At 47.5% G+C, this 18,910-nt stretch overlaps 1 protein-coding gene across 2 annotated transcripts in view; it reads left to right on the top strand.

Moving 5' to 3' along the window:
* The window catches only part of MAPK8IP3 (mitogen-activated protein kinase 8 interacting protein 3), a 153,922-nt gene that overhangs the window by 96,440 nt on the left and 38,572 nt on the right, over nt 1–18,910 (top strand). For both annotated transcript variants that reach the window (XM_077827872.1, XM_077827873.1), the window contains 3 exons: nt 695–847; nt 4,989–5,070; nt 17,864–17,994. In XM_077827872.1, coding sequence (XP_077683998.1) covers nt 695–847; nt 4,989–5,070; nt 17,864–17,994 — 366 coding nt within the window. The remainder of the gene's footprint in view (nt 1–694; nt 848–4,988; nt 5,071–17,863; nt 17,995–18,910) is intronic.

Genomic DNA, 18,910 nt, shown 5'->3' on the forward strand with positions numbered 1-18,910 from the left:
TCGTCCCATCTCAAAATTAATATTATAGGAGGAGACAAATAAGAGGGGACATGATAAAAATATATAGAGCCATGAATGGCATCAAGAAGGTAGATTAGAAACTTCTGTTCTTTCTGTCTCATAACACCAGAACAAAGACAGTCAAAGAAACTGAAAGGAGAGAAATTCAGAGCCAATAAAAGGAAATACTTTTTTAAACAACAAACAATTAGACTGTGGAACTCACTGCCACATTAAATGGTTGAGGCTAAAAATGTAACAATATTCAAAAAATGGATCCGATGGCTATCAAGAATATCCACAGCTATTGTAATGAATGATAACAAAAAAATTGTAGAAAGGATATTAAACCTCATGTTGTGGAGCTTAAGCCAAACTTTATTAGTGACCAAGATGTGACCTAACGTGGGGGGCAGATTACACCATGTCTGCCTTTTGTGGTGTGCTCACTTGTTCCCCTGAAGCACCTGGTGCTAGCCAATCGAGACAGGATTTCAGACTAGATAGTCTGATGCAGTCTGGCAATTCCTGTGTTCCTATCTACTCCCTCCCACCACCCCAGCACTTTTCTTTGAGTTCCCACTACACTGAATGCTTTTGTGGCATGTGTGATTTTTTTGTTCTCAGCTGCCTGTAGGAGGCAGTTTCTGTTCTCAGTGCGTCTCTCTTTACTGTTCCTTTCCCTGCCTTAAAGAAATGCTTTGAATGTTGTGAAGAATGATTTGATTGCTAAGGTGGACCAGCTATCTGGGGAGCAGGAGGTGCTGAAGGGAGAGCTTGAAGCAACAAAGCAGGCCAAAGCCAAGATGGAGAACAGAGTCAAGGAACTGGAGGAGGAGCTTAAAAGGTGAGTGCTGCACCCACTGCCCCAAACAGCTTCCTAATATTTGATTGGTGGAAAGAAAGGCCACAAAAAAACCCTAGCTAATTCATACACCTCTGCTGTCAGCTTAATTCTTTTCCCTCATGGAATTTATTATTGGAATTCAAGGGCACCTCCTGGCTTAAATATGCAAATTTATTTTCTTGCTTTTTAAGTAAAAAAATATTTATATTGATTTTTTTTTTAAATTGCATGAGAACTTTGTTAGATTTTAACATTTCTCAGCAGTGATAACAACCCATTGTTCCAGGGCTTGGACACAACTGTCACATGCCCTTATGTTGTGCCAGCACCTTTTTGAAGCTACTATCTTGTTCTCCAGAATCTCAGCTTTCACTGTCAAAGAATCTCTAGCTGTTATGGTTCAGAAGAAAACTTCAGAAATGTGGCCAGAATGCAACCATAGCAGAGATGTCTATGTGAGAATGCCAAGAGCCTGGAACAATAGCTCTCAGAAGGCTGAACTGCCCCATTCATTTCATTAGAGGGTTATCTCAGATGCCAAGTAATGATATTTAAATGTCAATATTGTTTACTATTTACTCCCTCCTGCTCAGAGTGAGATGGAGAGTCATGGATCTGCACAGTTGACTCTAAGTGACATCTCATTTTGGTGCCATAAGTGGGTGGCATTTGGGAGATACCACCATTTATTATTTTCCCCCAATCAAGTGGGAGCCAACCCCCAGGAACCTAGCAGAGCCTATCATCATAATTTTCAGAGTAGCAGCCGTGTTAGTCTGTATCTGTAAAAAGAAAAAGAGTACTTGTGGCATCTTAGAGACTAACAAATTTATTAGAGCATAAGCTTTCGTAAGCTACAGCTCACTTCATCGGATGCATACAGTGGAAAATATAGTGGGGAGATTTTATATACACAGAGAACCTGAAACAATGGGTGTTACCATACAGACTGTAACAAGAGTGATCAAGAAAGGTGAGCTATTACCAGCAGGAGAGAGGGGGGGAGGGGGAACCTTTTGTAGTGATAATCAAGGTGGGCCATTTCCAGCACTTTACAAGAACAGTAGGAGGGGAAATATTCTGCTGCTCTCCTTTCTTCCCTGTGTCAGGATCCTGAACTCGACCATCTCATGGTCACTGCCTCCCAAGTTCCCATCCACTTTTGCTTCCCCTACTAATTCTTCCTGGTTAGTGAGCATCAGGTCAAGAAGAGCTCTTCCCCTAGTTGGTTCCTCCAGCACTTGCACCAGGAAATTGTCCCCTACACTTTCCAAAATCTTCCTGGATTGTTTGTGCACCACTGTATTGCTCTCCCAGCAGATATCAGGGTGATTGAAGTCTCCCATAAGAACCAGGGCCTGCGATCTAGTAACTTCCATTAGTTGCCGGAAGAAAGCCTCGTCCACCTCATCCCCCTGGTCCAGTGGTCTGTAGCAGACTCCCACCACGACAGCACCCTTGTTGCTCACGCTTCTAAACTTAATCCAGAGACACTCAGGTTTTTCTGCAGTTTCATACCGGAGCTCTGAGCAGTCGTACTGCTCTCTAACATCCAATGCAACTCCCCCCACTTTTCTGCCCTGCCTGTCCTTCCTGAACAGTTTATATCCATCCATGACAGTACTCCAGTCATGTGAGTTATCCCACCAAGTCTCTGTTATTCCAATCACATCATAATTCCTTGACTGTGCCAGGACTTCCAGTTCTCCCTGCTTGTTTCCCAGGCTTCTTGCATTTGTGTGTAGGCACTTGAGATAACTGACTTATCGTCCTCCTTTCTTAGTATGAGGCAGGAACCCTCCCTTTCGTGCTCTCCTGTTCCTGCTTCCTCCTGGTATCCCACTTACCTCAGGGCTTTGGTCTCCTTCCCCAGATGAACCTAGTTTAAAGCCCTCCTCACTAGATTAGCCAGCCTGCTTGCGAAGATGCCCTTCCCTCTCTTCGTTAGGTGGAGCCCGTCTCTGCCTAGCACTCCTCCTTCTTGGAACACCATCCCATGGTCAAAGAATCCAAAGCCTTCTCTCCGACACCACCTGCATAGCCATTCATTGACTTCCACGATTCGACGGTCTCTACCCAGGCCTTTTCCTTCCACGTGGAGGATGGACGAGAACACCACTTGCGCCTCAAACTCCTTTATCCTTCTTCCCAGAGCCACGTAGTCTGCAGTGGTCCGCTCAAGGTCATTCTCGGCAGTATCATGGGTGCCCACGCGGAGAAGCAGGAAGGGGTAGCGATCCGAGGGCTTGATAAGTCTCGGCAGTCTCTCCGTCACATCGCGAATCTTAGCCCCTGGCAAGCAGCAGACTTCTCGGTTTTCCCGGTCGGGGCGGCAGATAGATGACTCAGCCCCCGTGAGGAGAGAGTCCCCAACCACCACCACCCGCCACCTCCTCTTGGGAGCGGTGGTCGTAGAACCCCCATCCCTAGGACTGTGCATCTCATGCCTTCCAATCCACGGAGTCTCCTTCTGTTCCCTTCCCTCAGATGTATCATCTAGTCCACTCTCCGCATTAGTACCTGTGGAGAGAACACGGAAATGGTTGCTTACCTGTATCTGCGTTGCTGGTACATGGACGCTCCCTTTTCTTCTTCTGGAGGTCACATGCTGCCAAATTTCTTCACCGTCCTCCTTTCCCCCCTGCGCAGCCTGCTCTGAATCTTCAGAACGTTGTGCCCGTAGGAGCATATCCTGACATCTGTCCAGGAAATCTTCAGTTTCTCTTATGCAATGCAGGGTCGATACTTGTTTCTCCAGACCTTGAACCTTCTCTTCCAATACAGAGACTAGCTTGCACTTTGTACAGACAAAGTCGCTTCTGTCCTGTGGAAGAAAAACAAACATGGCACATCCACTGCAGGTCACAACAGCTGAACACTCCCCATCCATATTACCTTCCTTCTACGAGCTTCCTTAGGAGCTGTAGTAGCTAGTCAGAGAAGCCGGCAACATGTAAGCCTCAGTGGGCTCTCCCCAGGCAGTCTCCCTCTGTTAGCCTCTCTGCTGTTAGCCTCTCTGCTGTTCGCAGCTGACTGGCTTTTTATAACAGTCAGGCCTACTCAAGGCTCACCTGGAACAAAGCACTCCCAATTCACACTTTTCAACCAACCAATCAAGCACACAGTCAAACTGTCAAACTGTCCCCACAACAGACACTCAGATACCCACCAACAGAGCCTCCCTAATGCAGCCCTTAGCGTATCTCCTCTCAGACAGATCCCAGGCAAACTCCCTCTGTTAGCCTCTGTGCTGTTCGCCACTCAGCTGGTTTGCAAGAGGGAAGCTTTCTTTAACAAAAAACGCTGGGGCTGTTTTTCCTATTTAATGGTTGCACAGTGGCTGATTAGGTAAATCCCAATTGTATTGTGATTTCTCAGGGCATACTGCAGACCTCATTGCTTTTCTCTCATGGGAATTGGTTACCAAATACAGAATGTAGACTTGCTTATGCTTATATCTTGTGGAGTGTACGTTGTTTTAAAGGGACACTGTCAGGTTAAATAAATTTGTTTCCATGTCTTACTAGGAATCCTTTAGGTTACTAAAACTTCAGTTCTTTAAAAAAAATCTGACATATTCTTTGCTATTTATACTGGATTTTTGCTTTTTTTTCATGTCTATTGGCTTGTGCAATGACATTGGATTAGTTAGTTTCATACTTCTTTTGGTCAGTTTCACTTTGGCACAGCACTTCAGTATTGGGGTTGCAAACCCAGCAGCGGAATGTTTCTTTTTAAATATGAGGTAAGTATATTACGCTTCGTGTGAGTTGTTCACAAAGTGCATTGGAGTACTGCCCAGTTTCATACATGACACTCCTGGTCATAACTTAGACATATCTTAGGAGAAAGCAGGGATGGATCCTGCAGAAGTCAATAGGTCCTTGCTCCACAAGTAGACCCATTGATTTCAGTGGAACTGTTCACAGAGTAAGGTACTACTTAGCATGAGTAAGACTGTCAGAATCAGGCCCATGGTGGCTTGTTTGTACAGGTCACAGTGGGAAAGAGGCTTGGTAAATATATTCTATACTTTCATACTCTTTTATGTATAGTGCTCCAAAGGGTGACTTAGAATCTGTCCGGCAACAGCTGCTGACATATTACTTTCTGGTTTGTTTGATTTCTTCTTGTTTTCTAGAGTGAAATCTGAAGTGATCATTGCCCGACGAGAACCCAAAGAAGAGGTGGAGGATGTAAGCAGCTATCTCTGTACAGAATTGGTATATTACATTATTAAAATGCCTGTGGGGGAAGGGGTTAATATTCTTGTTCTGTATTACTTTGTTATCTGAATTGTAGCTCAAAGTCGCTGAGATACAGATCGCTCTGCCCTTGTTGATGGTGAGGGCAAAGCTGGCCAACCCTAGGTTCTTACTGCTGAACATTGCCAGCAGTCGGGCTCCAGCATGTGATTTCCTCTGTATATGCCTGTTTATGTCAAATCATAGGCTGGCAGGGAGCATCACTTCTCAGTGACTAAGCACATCATGTCCTCAGGGTGCCTGCTGTTCAAAGAGGTAGTTTCAGAGTATATCAGTACTCTGTTCAGCATTGCTAGAATATTGTCCTCTTCAATGTGTTCCTCCCGTAGCATCTAATTTTCCTCTTTATTCAAATTGCAGTCAGTTTAACTGGACAATCTGTGCTAGAGTTCATTATGATATTGCTTACACAGATGAGCTTGTTTGATTATGTTAGCTATGTTGTAGCCTGAAAGGATTTTATGCAGTGTGTCTTGCACTGATCTGAAAACTCTAGCCAGTTCCATAGCAATGACCATTTTAACTTAATGGCTTTACATTCTCCCAATTTTGAGACAGAACATTTTTTTTACACTCTGTTTTTTCATAACGTTTTTGAACTATCTAGCATTGGCCACTGCCAGATGCAGGATGCCAGAGGAGGGGGACCAGCGATCTACTCCGTTCTGGCGAGTCTGATGGTTCTTGGTCATTTCTTTGGGTGTTTTTTGCTAAGGTTAAGAATTTCCAGTTTTTCAACCTAGTCCAGCTGTAGCCAAAAACCAGACAAACCAAGGAATGATAGAAATACCACCTGGAAATGTCACCTCTTATGTCACAGGAAATCTGATCCACCTACTCTCTCCACACTAGCACACAGAAAAGACGTTCTGTTCTTATTGGCTGAAAAGTATTGGGCCAAATTAATCACTAGTGTAATTCTATTGATTTAACTGGAGTTATACCAGAGATGAATTTGGCCTATTGAAAGCTTTGAGTTTGTGGCAGGTTTGCAAATCACTCCTGTAATGCTGGATGAAGGGTTCTTTTTTGAGCAGAGCTGTGCCAATAGACCTGTGTTTTTAAAAAAATGAAAATAAAAATGCAACTCCCACTAGATTTTTAAGAGTAATTTACTCTTCACTTACATACTTCCTCTGTCTGCCACTTAGATGAGTTAATTTCAAAGAGAAGAAGGCAGGGCTTTAGCTGGCTAGTTTCCACTAGACCATTTTGGTGTAGTGTTGCACCATCCAAAAGAGCTACATCAGCCTTTTGGGCTGAAATGGGGATATTAACAATTATAGACAAAACCCAGTGCTGCTTCCTGGTAGCATGTTTACAGCATATTTAAGGTTTCCTGTAGGCAGCCTTTTTCCCCAGCTGTCGGGGGGGGGTGTCTTTGCTGCTTATCATGCATTGCTCTCATTTCCCTTCCCCTGAGGGGAGTGTAGCATGTAAGGTCTTTTTCCCTTTTCTGGTCCATATGTAGATCCACCAGCCCACAACAGCCATACTCGCCTCTACTAAAAGAAGGCATACTTATGTTATCCTCCTCAGGGAATCAGACAGAAGGTTGTTGGCAGGGACCGGGCGGGGGCTTTGGCCATTTTATAAATGCGGACATTGAGATTCTTCTTTGAGTAGATGCAGATGTGTATTCCATTTAGGTATGTGCACCCAGCAAGCTGAAGCTGGAGCTGGAGACCTTTGCCTAGCAATACCCTGAGAGTACTCATGGTACCTCTCCTGGCTATATGAGGCAGTGCTGCCCTGACCCCCTTCAGTTCCTTCTCATCTCCTGTGTCTGAACTCAGAGCTCTGTGTGGTTGTAGACTCCCACCCTTGCATTTAATCTTAGCCTAGTTGATTGTATATAGTTAGTTAGTGGTAGTTAATAGTCAGTAGATAGTGTCCCCTGGTAATGCGCTCACTGTGGTTTAAACATTGCTCTTCGTGTGGAGGGGCTATTTCCAACAGCGACCTCATGCGGTGCCCGCTTTGTCTCAGCAAGCCCCACCTTAAAGAGAGTTGTTTGATTTGTAAATCATTCAAGAACTGGATTCAGGTGGTGCAGGACCTTTGCCTCAAGCAGCTCCTGCTTGAATAGACTATGCAGCCTGATCTGGTACCAAAGCCTCCTTGGACTGAAGATTACCCTCGGGCTCGGAGCATGCTGCTGCCTCTCCCAAGAGATGGAGGAGCTGTCCCAAGAGATGGAGGAGAATCCAGGATGTGACGGAGTGTTTGCCGATACTGATCAAGACCTTGGACCGCTACCCCTTCCTACTTCTCCACGTGGGCACCAGTGGTACTGCCAAGAATGATCTTGAGCGGATCACTGCATACTGTGTGGCTCTGGGAAGAAGGATAAAGGAAGTAGCGTTCTCATCTATCCTCCCTGTTGAAGGAAAAGGCCCAGGTAGGGACTGTCAAATTGTGGAGGTGAATGCGTGGTTAAGCAGGTGGTGTTGGAGAGAGGGCTTTGGATTTTTCGACCATGGGATGTTGTTCCAGGAAGAAGGATTGCTAGGAAGAGATGGGATCCACCTAACGAAGAGAGGGAAGAGCATCTTCGCAGGCAGGTTTGCTAACCTAGTGAGGAGGGCTTTAAACTAGGTTTGCCGGGGGATGGTGACCTAAGCCCAGAGGTAGTGGGGGAGTGGGATACTGGGAGGAAACACAAGGAGGAGGGTACAGGACGGGAAGCCTCCTGATTCATACTGAGAAAGTAGGGCAATTGGCTAGTTTTCTTAGGTGCATGTACACAAACGCAAGAAGCCCGGGATGAAGCAGGAAGAATTGAAAGTCTTGGCACAATCAAGGAACTATGATGTGATTGGAATAACAGAGACTTTGTGGGGCAGTTCACATGACTGGAGTACTGTAATGGGTGGGTATAAACTGTTCAGGAAGGACCGGTATGGGAGGAAAGGTGGAGGAGATGATTGTATGTAAGAGAGCAATAGGATTGCTCAGAGCTCCAATTTGAAACTGGAGAAAAGCCTGTTGAGAGTCTTTGGGTTAAGTTTAGAGGCGAGAGCAACAAGGACGATGTCGTGGTGGGCATGTGCTATAGACCACTGGATCAGAAGGATGAGGTAGATGAGGCTTTCTTCGGACAACTAACTGAAGTCTCCAGATCACAGGCCCTGGTTCTAATGGGGGACTTCAATCACCCTGACATCTGCTGGGAGAGCAATACAACAGTGCACAGACAATTCAGAAAGTTTTTGGAGAGTGTTGGGGACGACTTCCTGGTACAAGTGCTGGAGGAACTGACTAGGGGCCATGCTCCTCCTGACCTGCTGCTTATAAACAGGGAAGAATTGGTAGGGGAAGTAGGAGAGGGTGGCAACCTAGGCAGCAGTGACCATGAGATTGTTGTGTGACAGCGTCAGGCCAGATGGCTATAGGAGAGTGATAGAAGGTACATATATTAGCCCCAGATTAAGCAGGTCCCTTTTTACTGAGTAAAATAATGGGCTGTTCCAGAACAATCAGGAAGTTGCTGGAACCAATTAAGGCAGGATAATTAGGACACCTGGAGACAATTAAGAAGCTACCAGAATCAATTTGGACAGGCAGGCTAATCAGGGCACCTGGTTTAAAAAGGACCTCACTTCAGTTAGTGAGGTGTATGTGAGGAGCTGGGAGCAAGAGGCGCAAGAAGCTGAGAGGTGCGTAGGCATACTGCTGGAGGACTGCGAAATACAAGCGTTACCAGACATCAGGAGGAAGGTCCTGTGGTGTGGATAAGGAAGGTATTGGGAGGAGGCCATGGGGAAGTAGCTCAGGGAGTTTCATAGATTCATAGATTCATAGATATTTAGGTCAGAAGGGACCATTATGATCATCTAGTCTGACCTCCTGCACAACGCAGGCCACAGAATTTCACCCACCACTCCTACAAAAAAAACCTCACACCTATATCTGTGCTATTGAAGTCCTCAAATTGTAGTTTAAAGACCTCAAGGAGCAGAGAATCCTCCAGCAAGTGACCCGTGCCCCATGCTACAGAGGAAGGCGAAAAACCTCCAGGGCCTCTTCCAATCTGCCCTGGAGGAAAATTCCTTCCCGACCCCAAATATGGCGATCAGCTAAACCCTGAGCATATGGGCAAGATTCATCAGCCAGATACTACAGAAAATTCTTTCCCAGGTAACTTGGATCTTACCCCATCTAAAACAGTTGTAGCTGTCACACAAGTGTTACATGAAACACTGTAGACAGCTATGATCCACAGGGCCCTGGGCTGGAACCCAGAGTAAAGGGCGAGCCAGGTTCCCCCCATCCCCCTCAACTCCCTGTTTGAGACAAGAGGAGGTGACCTGGACTGTGGGTCCCACTAGAGGGAAGGTCCCTGGCCTATCCCCACCAACCCACTAGCTGGGTCAGCAGAGACTGCGGGGATTGTTCTCCTCCCTTTGCCCACGCTGGCCAGTGATGAGATTAGCTGAGTGAATGGCAGGTTTGAGCCACTAGCAAAAGTGGCCAAACTGAGGGCTGCTGTAAATCTCTGAGGCGAGCAAATCCGCCAATAAGCGCAGGACCCACCAAGGCAGAGGAGGAACTTTGTCACAGTTGAGTTCAGCATCCTGACAAAAGGAAGAAAGGAGAGTAGCAAAATACGGACCCTGGACTTCAGAAAAGCAGACTTGGACTCCCTCAGGGAACTAATGGGCAGGATCTCCTTGGAAGCTAATATGAAGGGGCAAGGAGTCCAGGAGAGCTGGCTGTATTTAAAAGAAGCCTTATTGAGGGCGCAGGAACAAACCATCCCGAAGTGCAGAAAGAATAGCAAATATGGCAGGCAACCAGCTTGGCTTAACAGTGAAATTTTGGAGGAGCTTAAACTCAAAAAGGAAGCTTACAAGAAGTGGAAATTTGGACAGATGACTAGGGAGGAGTATAAAAATACTGCTCGAGCATGCAGGGGTGTAATCAGGAACGCCAACGCACGATTGGAGTTGCAGCCAGCAAGGGATGTGAAGGGTAACAAGAAGGGTTTCTACAGGTATGTTAGCAACAAGAAGAAGGTCAGGGAAAGTGTGGGACCCTCACTGAATGAGGGAGGCAACCTAATGAGACGATGTGCAAAAAGCTGAAGCAGTCAGTGCTTTTTTTGCCTCGGTCTTCACAAGCAAGGGCAGCTCCCAGACTACTGCACTGGGCAACACAGCATGGGGAGTAGGTGAGCAGCCCTCAGTAGTGAAAGAACAGGCTAAGGACTATTTAGAAAAGCTGGACATGCACAAGTCCATGGGTCCAGTTCTAATGCATCCAAGGGTGCTGAGGGACTTGGCTGATGTGATTGCAGAGCCATTGGCCAGTATCTTTGAAAACTTGTGGCGATCAGGGGAGGTCCTGGATGACTGGAAAAAGGCAAACATAGTGCCCATCTTTAAAAAAGGGAAGAAGGAGAAGGCAGGGAACTACAGCCTCACCTCAGTCCCTGGAAAAATCATGGAGCAGGTCCTCAAGGAATCCATTTTGAAGCACTTGGAGGAGAGGAAAGTGATCAGCAACGGTCAACATGGATTCATCAAGGGCAAGTCATGGCTGACCAACCTGATTGCTTACTATGATGAGATAACTGGCTCTGTGGATATGGGGATGCAGTATACCTTGACTTCAGCAAAGCTTTTGATACGGTAGTCTTGCCAGCAAGTTAAAAAAAGTATAGATTGGATGAATGGACGATAAGGTGGTTAGAAAGCTGACTAGATTGTCGGGCTCAATGGGTAGCGATCAATGGCTTGATGTCTAGTCGGCAGCCGGTATCAAGTGGAGTGCCCCAGGGGTGGGTCCTGGGGCCGTTTTGTTCAACATCTTTATTAATAAGCTGGATGATGGGATGGATTGCACCCTCAGCAAGTTCGCAGATGACACTAAGCTGGGGAGAGAGGTAGATACGCTGGAGGGTAGGGATAGGGTCCAGAGTGACCTAGACAAATTGGAGGACTGGGCCAAAAGAAATCTGATGAGGTCCAACAAAGAGAAGTGCAGAGTTCTGCATTTAGGAAGAAAGAATCCCATGCACCGCCACAGGCTGGGGACTGACTGGCTAAGCAGCAGTTCTGCAGAAAAAGACCTGTGGATTACAGTGGACAAGAAGCTGGATATGAGTCAGCAGTGTGCTCTTGTTGCCAAGAAGGCCAATGGCATATTGGGCTGTATTAGTAGGAGCATTGCCAGCTGATCAAGGGAAGTGATTATTCCCCTCTATTTGGCACTGATGAGGCCACACCTGGAGTATTGCGTCCAGTTTTGGTTTCCCCTCGCCCACTAAAGAAGGGATGTGGACAAATTGTAGAGAGTCCAGTGGAGGGCAATGAAAATGACTTATGAGGATAGGCTGAGGGAACTGGGCTTATATAGTCTGCAGAAGAGAGGAGAGAGGGAGCATTCGATAGCAGCTTTCAATTACCTGAAGAGGGGTTCCAAAGAGGATGGAGCTAGGCTGTTTTCAGTGGTGGCAGATGACAGAACAAGAAGCAATGGTCTCAAGTTGCAGTGCGGGAGGTCAAGGTTGGATATTAGGAAACACTATTTCACTAGGAGGGTGGTGAAGCACTGGAATGGGTTACCTAGGGAGGTGGTGGAATCTCCATCCTTAGAGGTTTTTAAGGCCTGGCTTGACAAAGCCTTGGCTGGGATGATTTAGTTGGTGTTGGTCCTGCTTTGAGCAGGGGATTAGATTAGATGACCTCCTGAGGTCCCTTCCAACCCTAATATTCTATGATTTTGTGATTCTCTGTGATCAGTGCTAAGGAAGAGGTCTCATAAGACCAATCAGAACTGCTCCAGGTCTTGGGGCAACTCCTCTGCCTCAGGGAAAGTGTATACTGGCTCTGGCGCATGGGATGGTGGGGGTACCTCTGACCCTTCCCTGGTTCCAATTGGGAAGGGCAGAAACCTGATACCATTGACTCTGGTTCCAACCTCTGGGTGTCTGTTTAGTCTGGTGCCCATGAAGTCGAGGCCGGTACCGATTAGCCACTGTGTCAATGAATCAGGCTGCATCAGATCTGCTCTGCCTTTCCATTTTATCCTCACTGTTGGTCCAGGACTTTGAGGCTCCCTCCTTCAGCAGCCCCTCTAGTGGAGTATGCCGCCGAACCTTCGTGCCCCTCGGGACCATACCCAGATGCTCCCCTCCCCATAATGGGTGTGGAGCTGGTACCGGAGTCAGTGCAGGAGATGTCAGCACCGGGACCCTCTTCAGCCCCACTGCACTTGATGCTGCAAGTGCTCCCATAGCACCTCTCACTGCCTTCGACATTCAAGCACTCCAATACTGCTGTTTGTGCTGGGACCAACAGTGCCTGTGGCACCGGCATGTTGCATATTAACAGTACTGCTTTCATCAGAGGTGTTGATTCCCGCCTTGTTTTGGGCAATGGATGAATTGGACTGCCTATTGGCTTCATTGAGCATCACTCCGCCCATGTCGCTGAGATCCTAGGCTCTGATTCAGAGTCGGAGTCGTCATCCTCCTGCTCTGCATCACTCAATGAATTCCAGGGGCCACCAGTGGACCAGTATGGCTTCCAGGATTGGCATGTGTCCTGTGGCTGGGATGGAGGTCCCTCACCTGGCTCCTACTGGCTTCCAATGCCCTATCCATATCAGTGGCCTTGGACTCAGTGGGACACTCCTCATTCATGGAGATCCTACTCTTTGTCATGTTCAAAGCCAAAGTCACCTGCCACGTTGATGGTGGTGGCTTTGGATGAGCCACAGGCCCAGGCAGCAGTGGTCTTCCTCCCTGCGGAGCTACCAGAGACCTCCATTCCGGGTACATCTTCCTGGAAGCAAGAGCCGGTTCTGGCTCAGCTGAGACCTTTGTCCTCGTTGCCAGATGTTGTTGTGCTGCCGGGTTCATCCTCCCCTTCTATTCTGGAGGACTGGAAGGTGTACCAGGACCTTTTACTCTGTGTAGCCACATCCCTGGGCATGCAGGTGGAGTTTCTCCAAGAGAACACACACAAACTGGTGGACATTTTAAGCCTGCCATCCCCAGGAGAGTGGCACTCCCGATCAATGATGTGCTCCTTGAGCTGAGGAGGGTCCTGTGGAGTATACCGGCATCGGTACTGCTGGTGGCTAAGTGCATGGAAAAGCACTACTTGGTTCCCATGCAGGGATTTGAGGAGTTTTATTGCCATACAGACCCAAATTCCCTGGTCGTAATGGTGGTAATCGACAGGACCCAGCAGGGTAGATTCAAGTTTACCCCCAAGGACAGAGACTCCAAGCTGTGGATTTTCTGGGCAGGAAGATCCGTACCTTGTTGTTCCTACACGTGAGGATCGCCAATCAACAGGTTTTGCTGAGCAAGTCTGATTTTGTCAATTGGTCAGCCATGGCTAAATTCGAGGACTAGTTGCCTGAGGCCTCATGTGAGAAGTTCCGGGCATTCATTGCGGAAGGCTGTTTGGTGGCCAGAATGTCCCTTCAGTCTGCCCTTGATGGGGCAGACACCTCGGCCAGAGTCATGGCCTCGGCAGTAACTATGAAAGAAGACTTCCTGGCTGCAAAACTCTGGGACCACTCTGGACATCCAGCAAGCCATCGAGGACTTACCCTTTGACCGCCACATCTTGTTCTTGGACAAGACGGATGACACTTTGCACTCCTTCAAGGATTCCATGGCTGCTTTGAGGTCCTTGGGAGTGTACATGCTGTCTGCACAAAGATGCCACTATGGGGTGCAGCAGCAGCAACAGTATTGTCCACAGCACTCCCTTCCCTCTGAAACAGCAGGACTACCCTAGAAAGAGGGATAGAGCCCACAAGAGGAAGCAGTTGGGCTCAGGCTTCAGACAGTCCACATGTCCTCCCTCAGTGCAGGCTTTTGAATCTGTAGTCCAGAGCATTGGTCCAGTCACTACCCCACCCTTTCCACCCCCTTTTACAATGCTTGGGACTTGATTACCTCCAGCAGCTGGGTCCTAGACAATATCAGATCAGGCTACGCAATCCAGTTCACCTCCATGCCCCCTTCCCACATCCCTTCTGTCCTCTGCAGGGACCTCTCTCACCTCCTCATCAAACAGGTTAGCTCTCTGTTGAAGATGGGAGTGGTGGAGGAGGTTCTTCCGGAACACCGGGGGCACAGTTTTTACTTCCAGTACTTCCTGATACTGAAATTCAAGGGCAGGATCTCAACCTTTGTGGCCTCAACAAATTCATCAAGTACGTGAGATTCTGCAGGGTCATTCTATTGGCTATTCTCCTGCACGGTCTCAGAATAACTGGTTCACTGCTCTGGACCTTCAGGGCACTTACTTTCATGTGGGAATTCTACTGAACCACAGGAAGTTTCTGCGTTTTGTGATAGAAAAATGCCACTTTCACTATACGGTTCTCCCATTCAGGCTCTCTTCTGGCCCCTGAGTCTTTACCAAATGCATGGTGTTGGTCATGGCATATCTCAGGAGGAAGGGAGTTACCATACCTTGATGACTGGTTGCTGAAGGGCAGCTCCAGAGAGGAGGTTCTTGCCCACATTGACACCACGTTGGGTTTGCTCAACCGTCTGGGACTCATTTTAAAACACTGCAAAGTCAACCTTGGCTCCCACTCAAAAAATCGAGTTCATTGGGGCCCTGTTAGATTCCATGAGGATGAGGGCGTTCTTGCCAACCGAGGCAATTCAACGGCTCTGCCTCAGTGTGCAATATCAGCCTTCCATGATAGTCCACGTATGTCTGAGCCTATTGGGCCATATGTCCGCTTGCATGCAAGTGGTCCAGTTCACCAGGTTGTGCCTTTGCCTTCTTCAGATGTTGCTCAGGATGGTCTACTGTCGTGCCTTGCATTCTCTAGACAGGATGCTTCACCTTCCTCCACCAGTCCTGGATTTCTTGCACTGGTGGAAGTACACTTGCAACATGTTCCAAGAAGTCCCCTTCATGAGGCCCTCCCCGACCAAGTCTGTTGTTACCGACACTTCCCTTCTGGGTTGGGGGACATATCTGGACTCGTTGAGGGTGCAGAGCCTGTGGTTGGAACAGGAAACCTCACTCCATATCAATGTGTTGGAACTTTGGGCCATCCACAATGCATATTGTACCTTCTGAGATCACATCAGACACACACTGGTTCACATACTCCCTGACAATACCACCGCAATGTACTATGTGAACAAGCAAGGGTGGGGGGGCATATTCCAGGTTACTCTGCCTGGAGGCGATCAACCTGTGGCAATTTTGCATTGAAGGAGACATCACTCCAGTAGCAACCCATTTGCCAGGGGAGCATAATTGTCTTAATGGACCATCTCAGCAGGGTTTTCTCCCTGAGCCATGAGTGGTCTCTGGGCTGTCTTTGCAACATGGGGTATCCCCAGGATCAACCATTTTTTGACGAGGAAAAACAGGAAGTGTTGGCTATTCTGCTCTCGACGGGGCCTCCACCCAGGCTCCTTCCAACATTTTCCACTGCAGCTGGTGATTGACTCTTCTGTATGCTTTCCACCTATTCCGGTTATTCCTCAGGTCATCCTCAAGCTCAAAGCAATTTGGGCCAAGCTCATCCTCGTTGCTCCAGCATGGCTGAGGCAGTGCTGGTTCTCAGATCTCCTTGCTCTGTCAATTCAACCTCCCATACCACCTTCCTCTCCATCCCGACCGGCTTGCTCAGAACCACGGCCGCACCCTCCATCCTGCGATCAGCTCCCTGCACGTCATGGCTAAATTAAGAGGAAAAACAGTGCTTGGATGCTGTCCAACAAGTCCTACTCAACAGTAGGAAATCTCCAGTAGGACGACCTACTTAGCTAAATGGAAGTGGTTCTTGGTGGGGTCCTTGGCTTACGGGACCCATCTGGCGGAGACTTCCATCCAGGACATCTTGGAGTACCTGTTACATTTTCAGAAATTGGGCCTGCCCTCAGTTCACTGAGAGTGCACTTGGCAGCAATATCAACGTTCCATCCCCTGATTCAAGGGAAGTCAGTTTTTTCCAATGCCATGGCAACACTTCATCCTCCAAGGATAAGGTAACGCTGTGACCACAGCCAAAGTTTTTATCCAAGGTGGTCTCTGTTTCATCTGAATCAGGTAGTGTGCCTGACCTCCAGAATATGGAAATGTCTAGCCTTTTATCTAGACAGAACTAAACAGTGTTGTGTTTCGCCTCGCCTGCTTGTGTCATATGCAGACCTCAAGAAGGGGCAAGCAGTCTCTGCAAAGACCATCTCTAGATGAATAAAATCCTGTATCAGGGCTGCGTGTGAGAGAACTTCAGCTGCACCTCCTCAGCGGATATGGCTCATCCAGGAGAGCACAGGCAACATCAATAGTGTTCCCCAGTGACATTTCCATACTGGACATTTGCAGGGCCACCACATGGTCATCCGTACATGCATTTATGGACCACTGTGCTATTTCCTCTTCTTCTTTCAGGGCAAGCACAGGCCTCAGAAGAGTGATCCTGTGATCTTTATTTCAGTAGACTCGGAGCCTGGCTCCAGATTGGGGTACTGCTTGTGAGTCACCCTAAGCAGAATACATGTCTGCATCTAGTCGAAGAAAAAATGGTTACTTACTGTAATTGTGCTGCTTCAAGGTGTGATGCAGACACGTATTCCATGACCCACCCTCCGTCCCCTCTGCATCGGAGTCTCCTCTCCTGGGATTTCAGTGTGAAGGAATTAAGGGAGGTCAGGGCAGTAATGCCTTATATAGCCAGGGCAGGAGTCACAGCCGTGAGTGCCACTCCTCTACGGGTACTACTAGGCAAAAGGCTCTGGCTTTGATGTGCTGGGTGTAAGAGGAATACACGTCTGCATCACATCTTGAAGAACCAGTTACAGTCAGTAACCTTTTCTTATTGGGAGTTGGCAGAGAGGAACTAACCAGCTTGAGCCCTGCGCTTGGGACTTGCTGAACATCTTACCTGAACAATCTCCATATGGCAGGAAATTCTGCTGAGCCATACAGAAATTCTTTTGTTTTTCAAATGTCAGTAATTGCATGCGCCTTGCATTTCCAGTGACTAATTTTTCTAACTTCACAGGTAACCACTAAGAACATTGGAATTTTAGATTTTGAGCGTTGAACCACTTAGTTTATTTCAGTCTGTAAAAGCCTAGTGCTAGGGAGCTCTTTGAGTGCAGAGACTATGTGCCCATGTCTCTCCCAGGTCTGTGTCTAGTGAATCATGAGCAACATTCTGTCCTCCCCTTACAAACGGCTTTTCCTTCCTGGTCCTGGTAGCTGAGTACACCTTCTAACCCAAAATGCTTGTTGTGCCCCATCCTAACCTTTAGCCTTTAGCACTGGTTAGCTGGGGAATTACTGCACATGGGAATTTTGACCATGTCCTTTTCCCCATGCTGCACAGTGGTTAGTGGGAGGAAGTGCCTCCTTGGCATCCTCCCCAGAGAATCAGCCAGACTCAGAGAGAGAGCAGGTGAGTGCAGTCATGCCAGGTGACCAGGGAAAGCGTTTTCCTTGGTGATCTGTAGCAGCAGTTCCCCCTACCCCACCATTTTCTCTTCTTAGTGAAAATGAGCAGGATGCCTCCCATCTCTTCCCCCTCCATTATGAACAAATGCTGTTACATGGTGCTCCCTGCTTTTTGTCCCCAAACTGCTGCTGGAGCCATTTGGCTACAGTTAGAGCCTCAAGTGGGAGGGGAAACATTAAACAAGATAGGCAGACAGCCGACAATTATGTCTTTCATCTCCTAACTTCCTCTTTACTAACCTCAACCCCCTTCCATTTCTTGTTGGCTGAAGCAGTGCTCCTCCCCCCTGCAGGACAACATTCCCATAGCCCAGCGCCGCCGCTTTACCCGTGTAGAGATGGCCCGTGTCCTGATGGAGCGCAACCAGTACAAAGAGAGGCTAATGGAGCTACAGGAAGCGGTCAGGTGGACAGAGATGATCAGGTGAGGCTGGGAGTTCCTGTACAAGAGGGTTGGGGCACAATCTGGTCACATGTTTGGCTTGTAGGTCGGACCTTACAATTTGTGGGGCCCAAATAAAGAAATTAGGTTGTGAATTGCTGAAGGTTCTCAGAACATAGCGAGGTCTCTGATGCTTAAAACCTGCTCTTTTGGTTCCTGTAGCTGGGGCTGGGGCTGAGAATGAGTGTATGAGTTGTCAAAGATACATGGAGGCCCTGAGTGGTTTTGTTTAAGATTGGTCCTGCTGGCTAAGGTGAATCTTGCAGAGTTCCCTGTATGTGCCTTACAACATGGGAAATGAGGAGTAAAGATGGCCCCTAATGGTTTCACAGTAGCAGCCGTGTTAGTCTCTATCCACAAAAAGAACAGGAGTACTTGTGGCATCTTAGAGACTAACAGATTTATTTGAGCATAAGATTTTGTGGGCTACAGCCGACTTCATCGGATGCATGCAGTGGAAAATACAGTAGAACTATTTTATATACACAGGGAACATGAAACAGTGGGTGTTACCATACACACTATAACGAGAGTGATCAGTTAAGGTGAGCTATTACCAGCAGGAGAGAAAAAAAGCCTTTTGTAGTGATAATCAAGATGGGCCATTCCCAGCAGTTGACAAGAACGTGTGAGGAACAGTGGGGCGGGGGGGGATAAACATGGGGAAATAATTTTACTTTGTGTAATGACACATCCACTCCCAGTCTTTATTCAAGCCTAATGTAATGGTGTCCAATTTGCAAATTAATTCCAATTCAGCAGTCTCTCGTTGAAGTCTGTTTTTGAAGTTTTTTTGTTGTAATATTGCGACTTTTAGGTCTGTAATCGAGTGACCAGAAAGATTGAAGTGTTCTCCGACTGGTTTTTTAATTTTATAATTCTTGATGTCTGATTTGTG

The sequence above is a fragment of the Eretmochelys imbricata genome, chromosome 10, assembly GCF_965152235.1.
Source record: "Eretmochelys imbricata isolate rEreImb1 chromosome 10, rEreImb1.hap1, whole genome shotgun sequence".
In the NCBI taxonomy this organism is placed as follows: domain Eukaryota; kingdom Metazoa; phylum Chordata; order Testudines; family Cheloniidae; genus Eretmochelys; species Eretmochelys imbricata.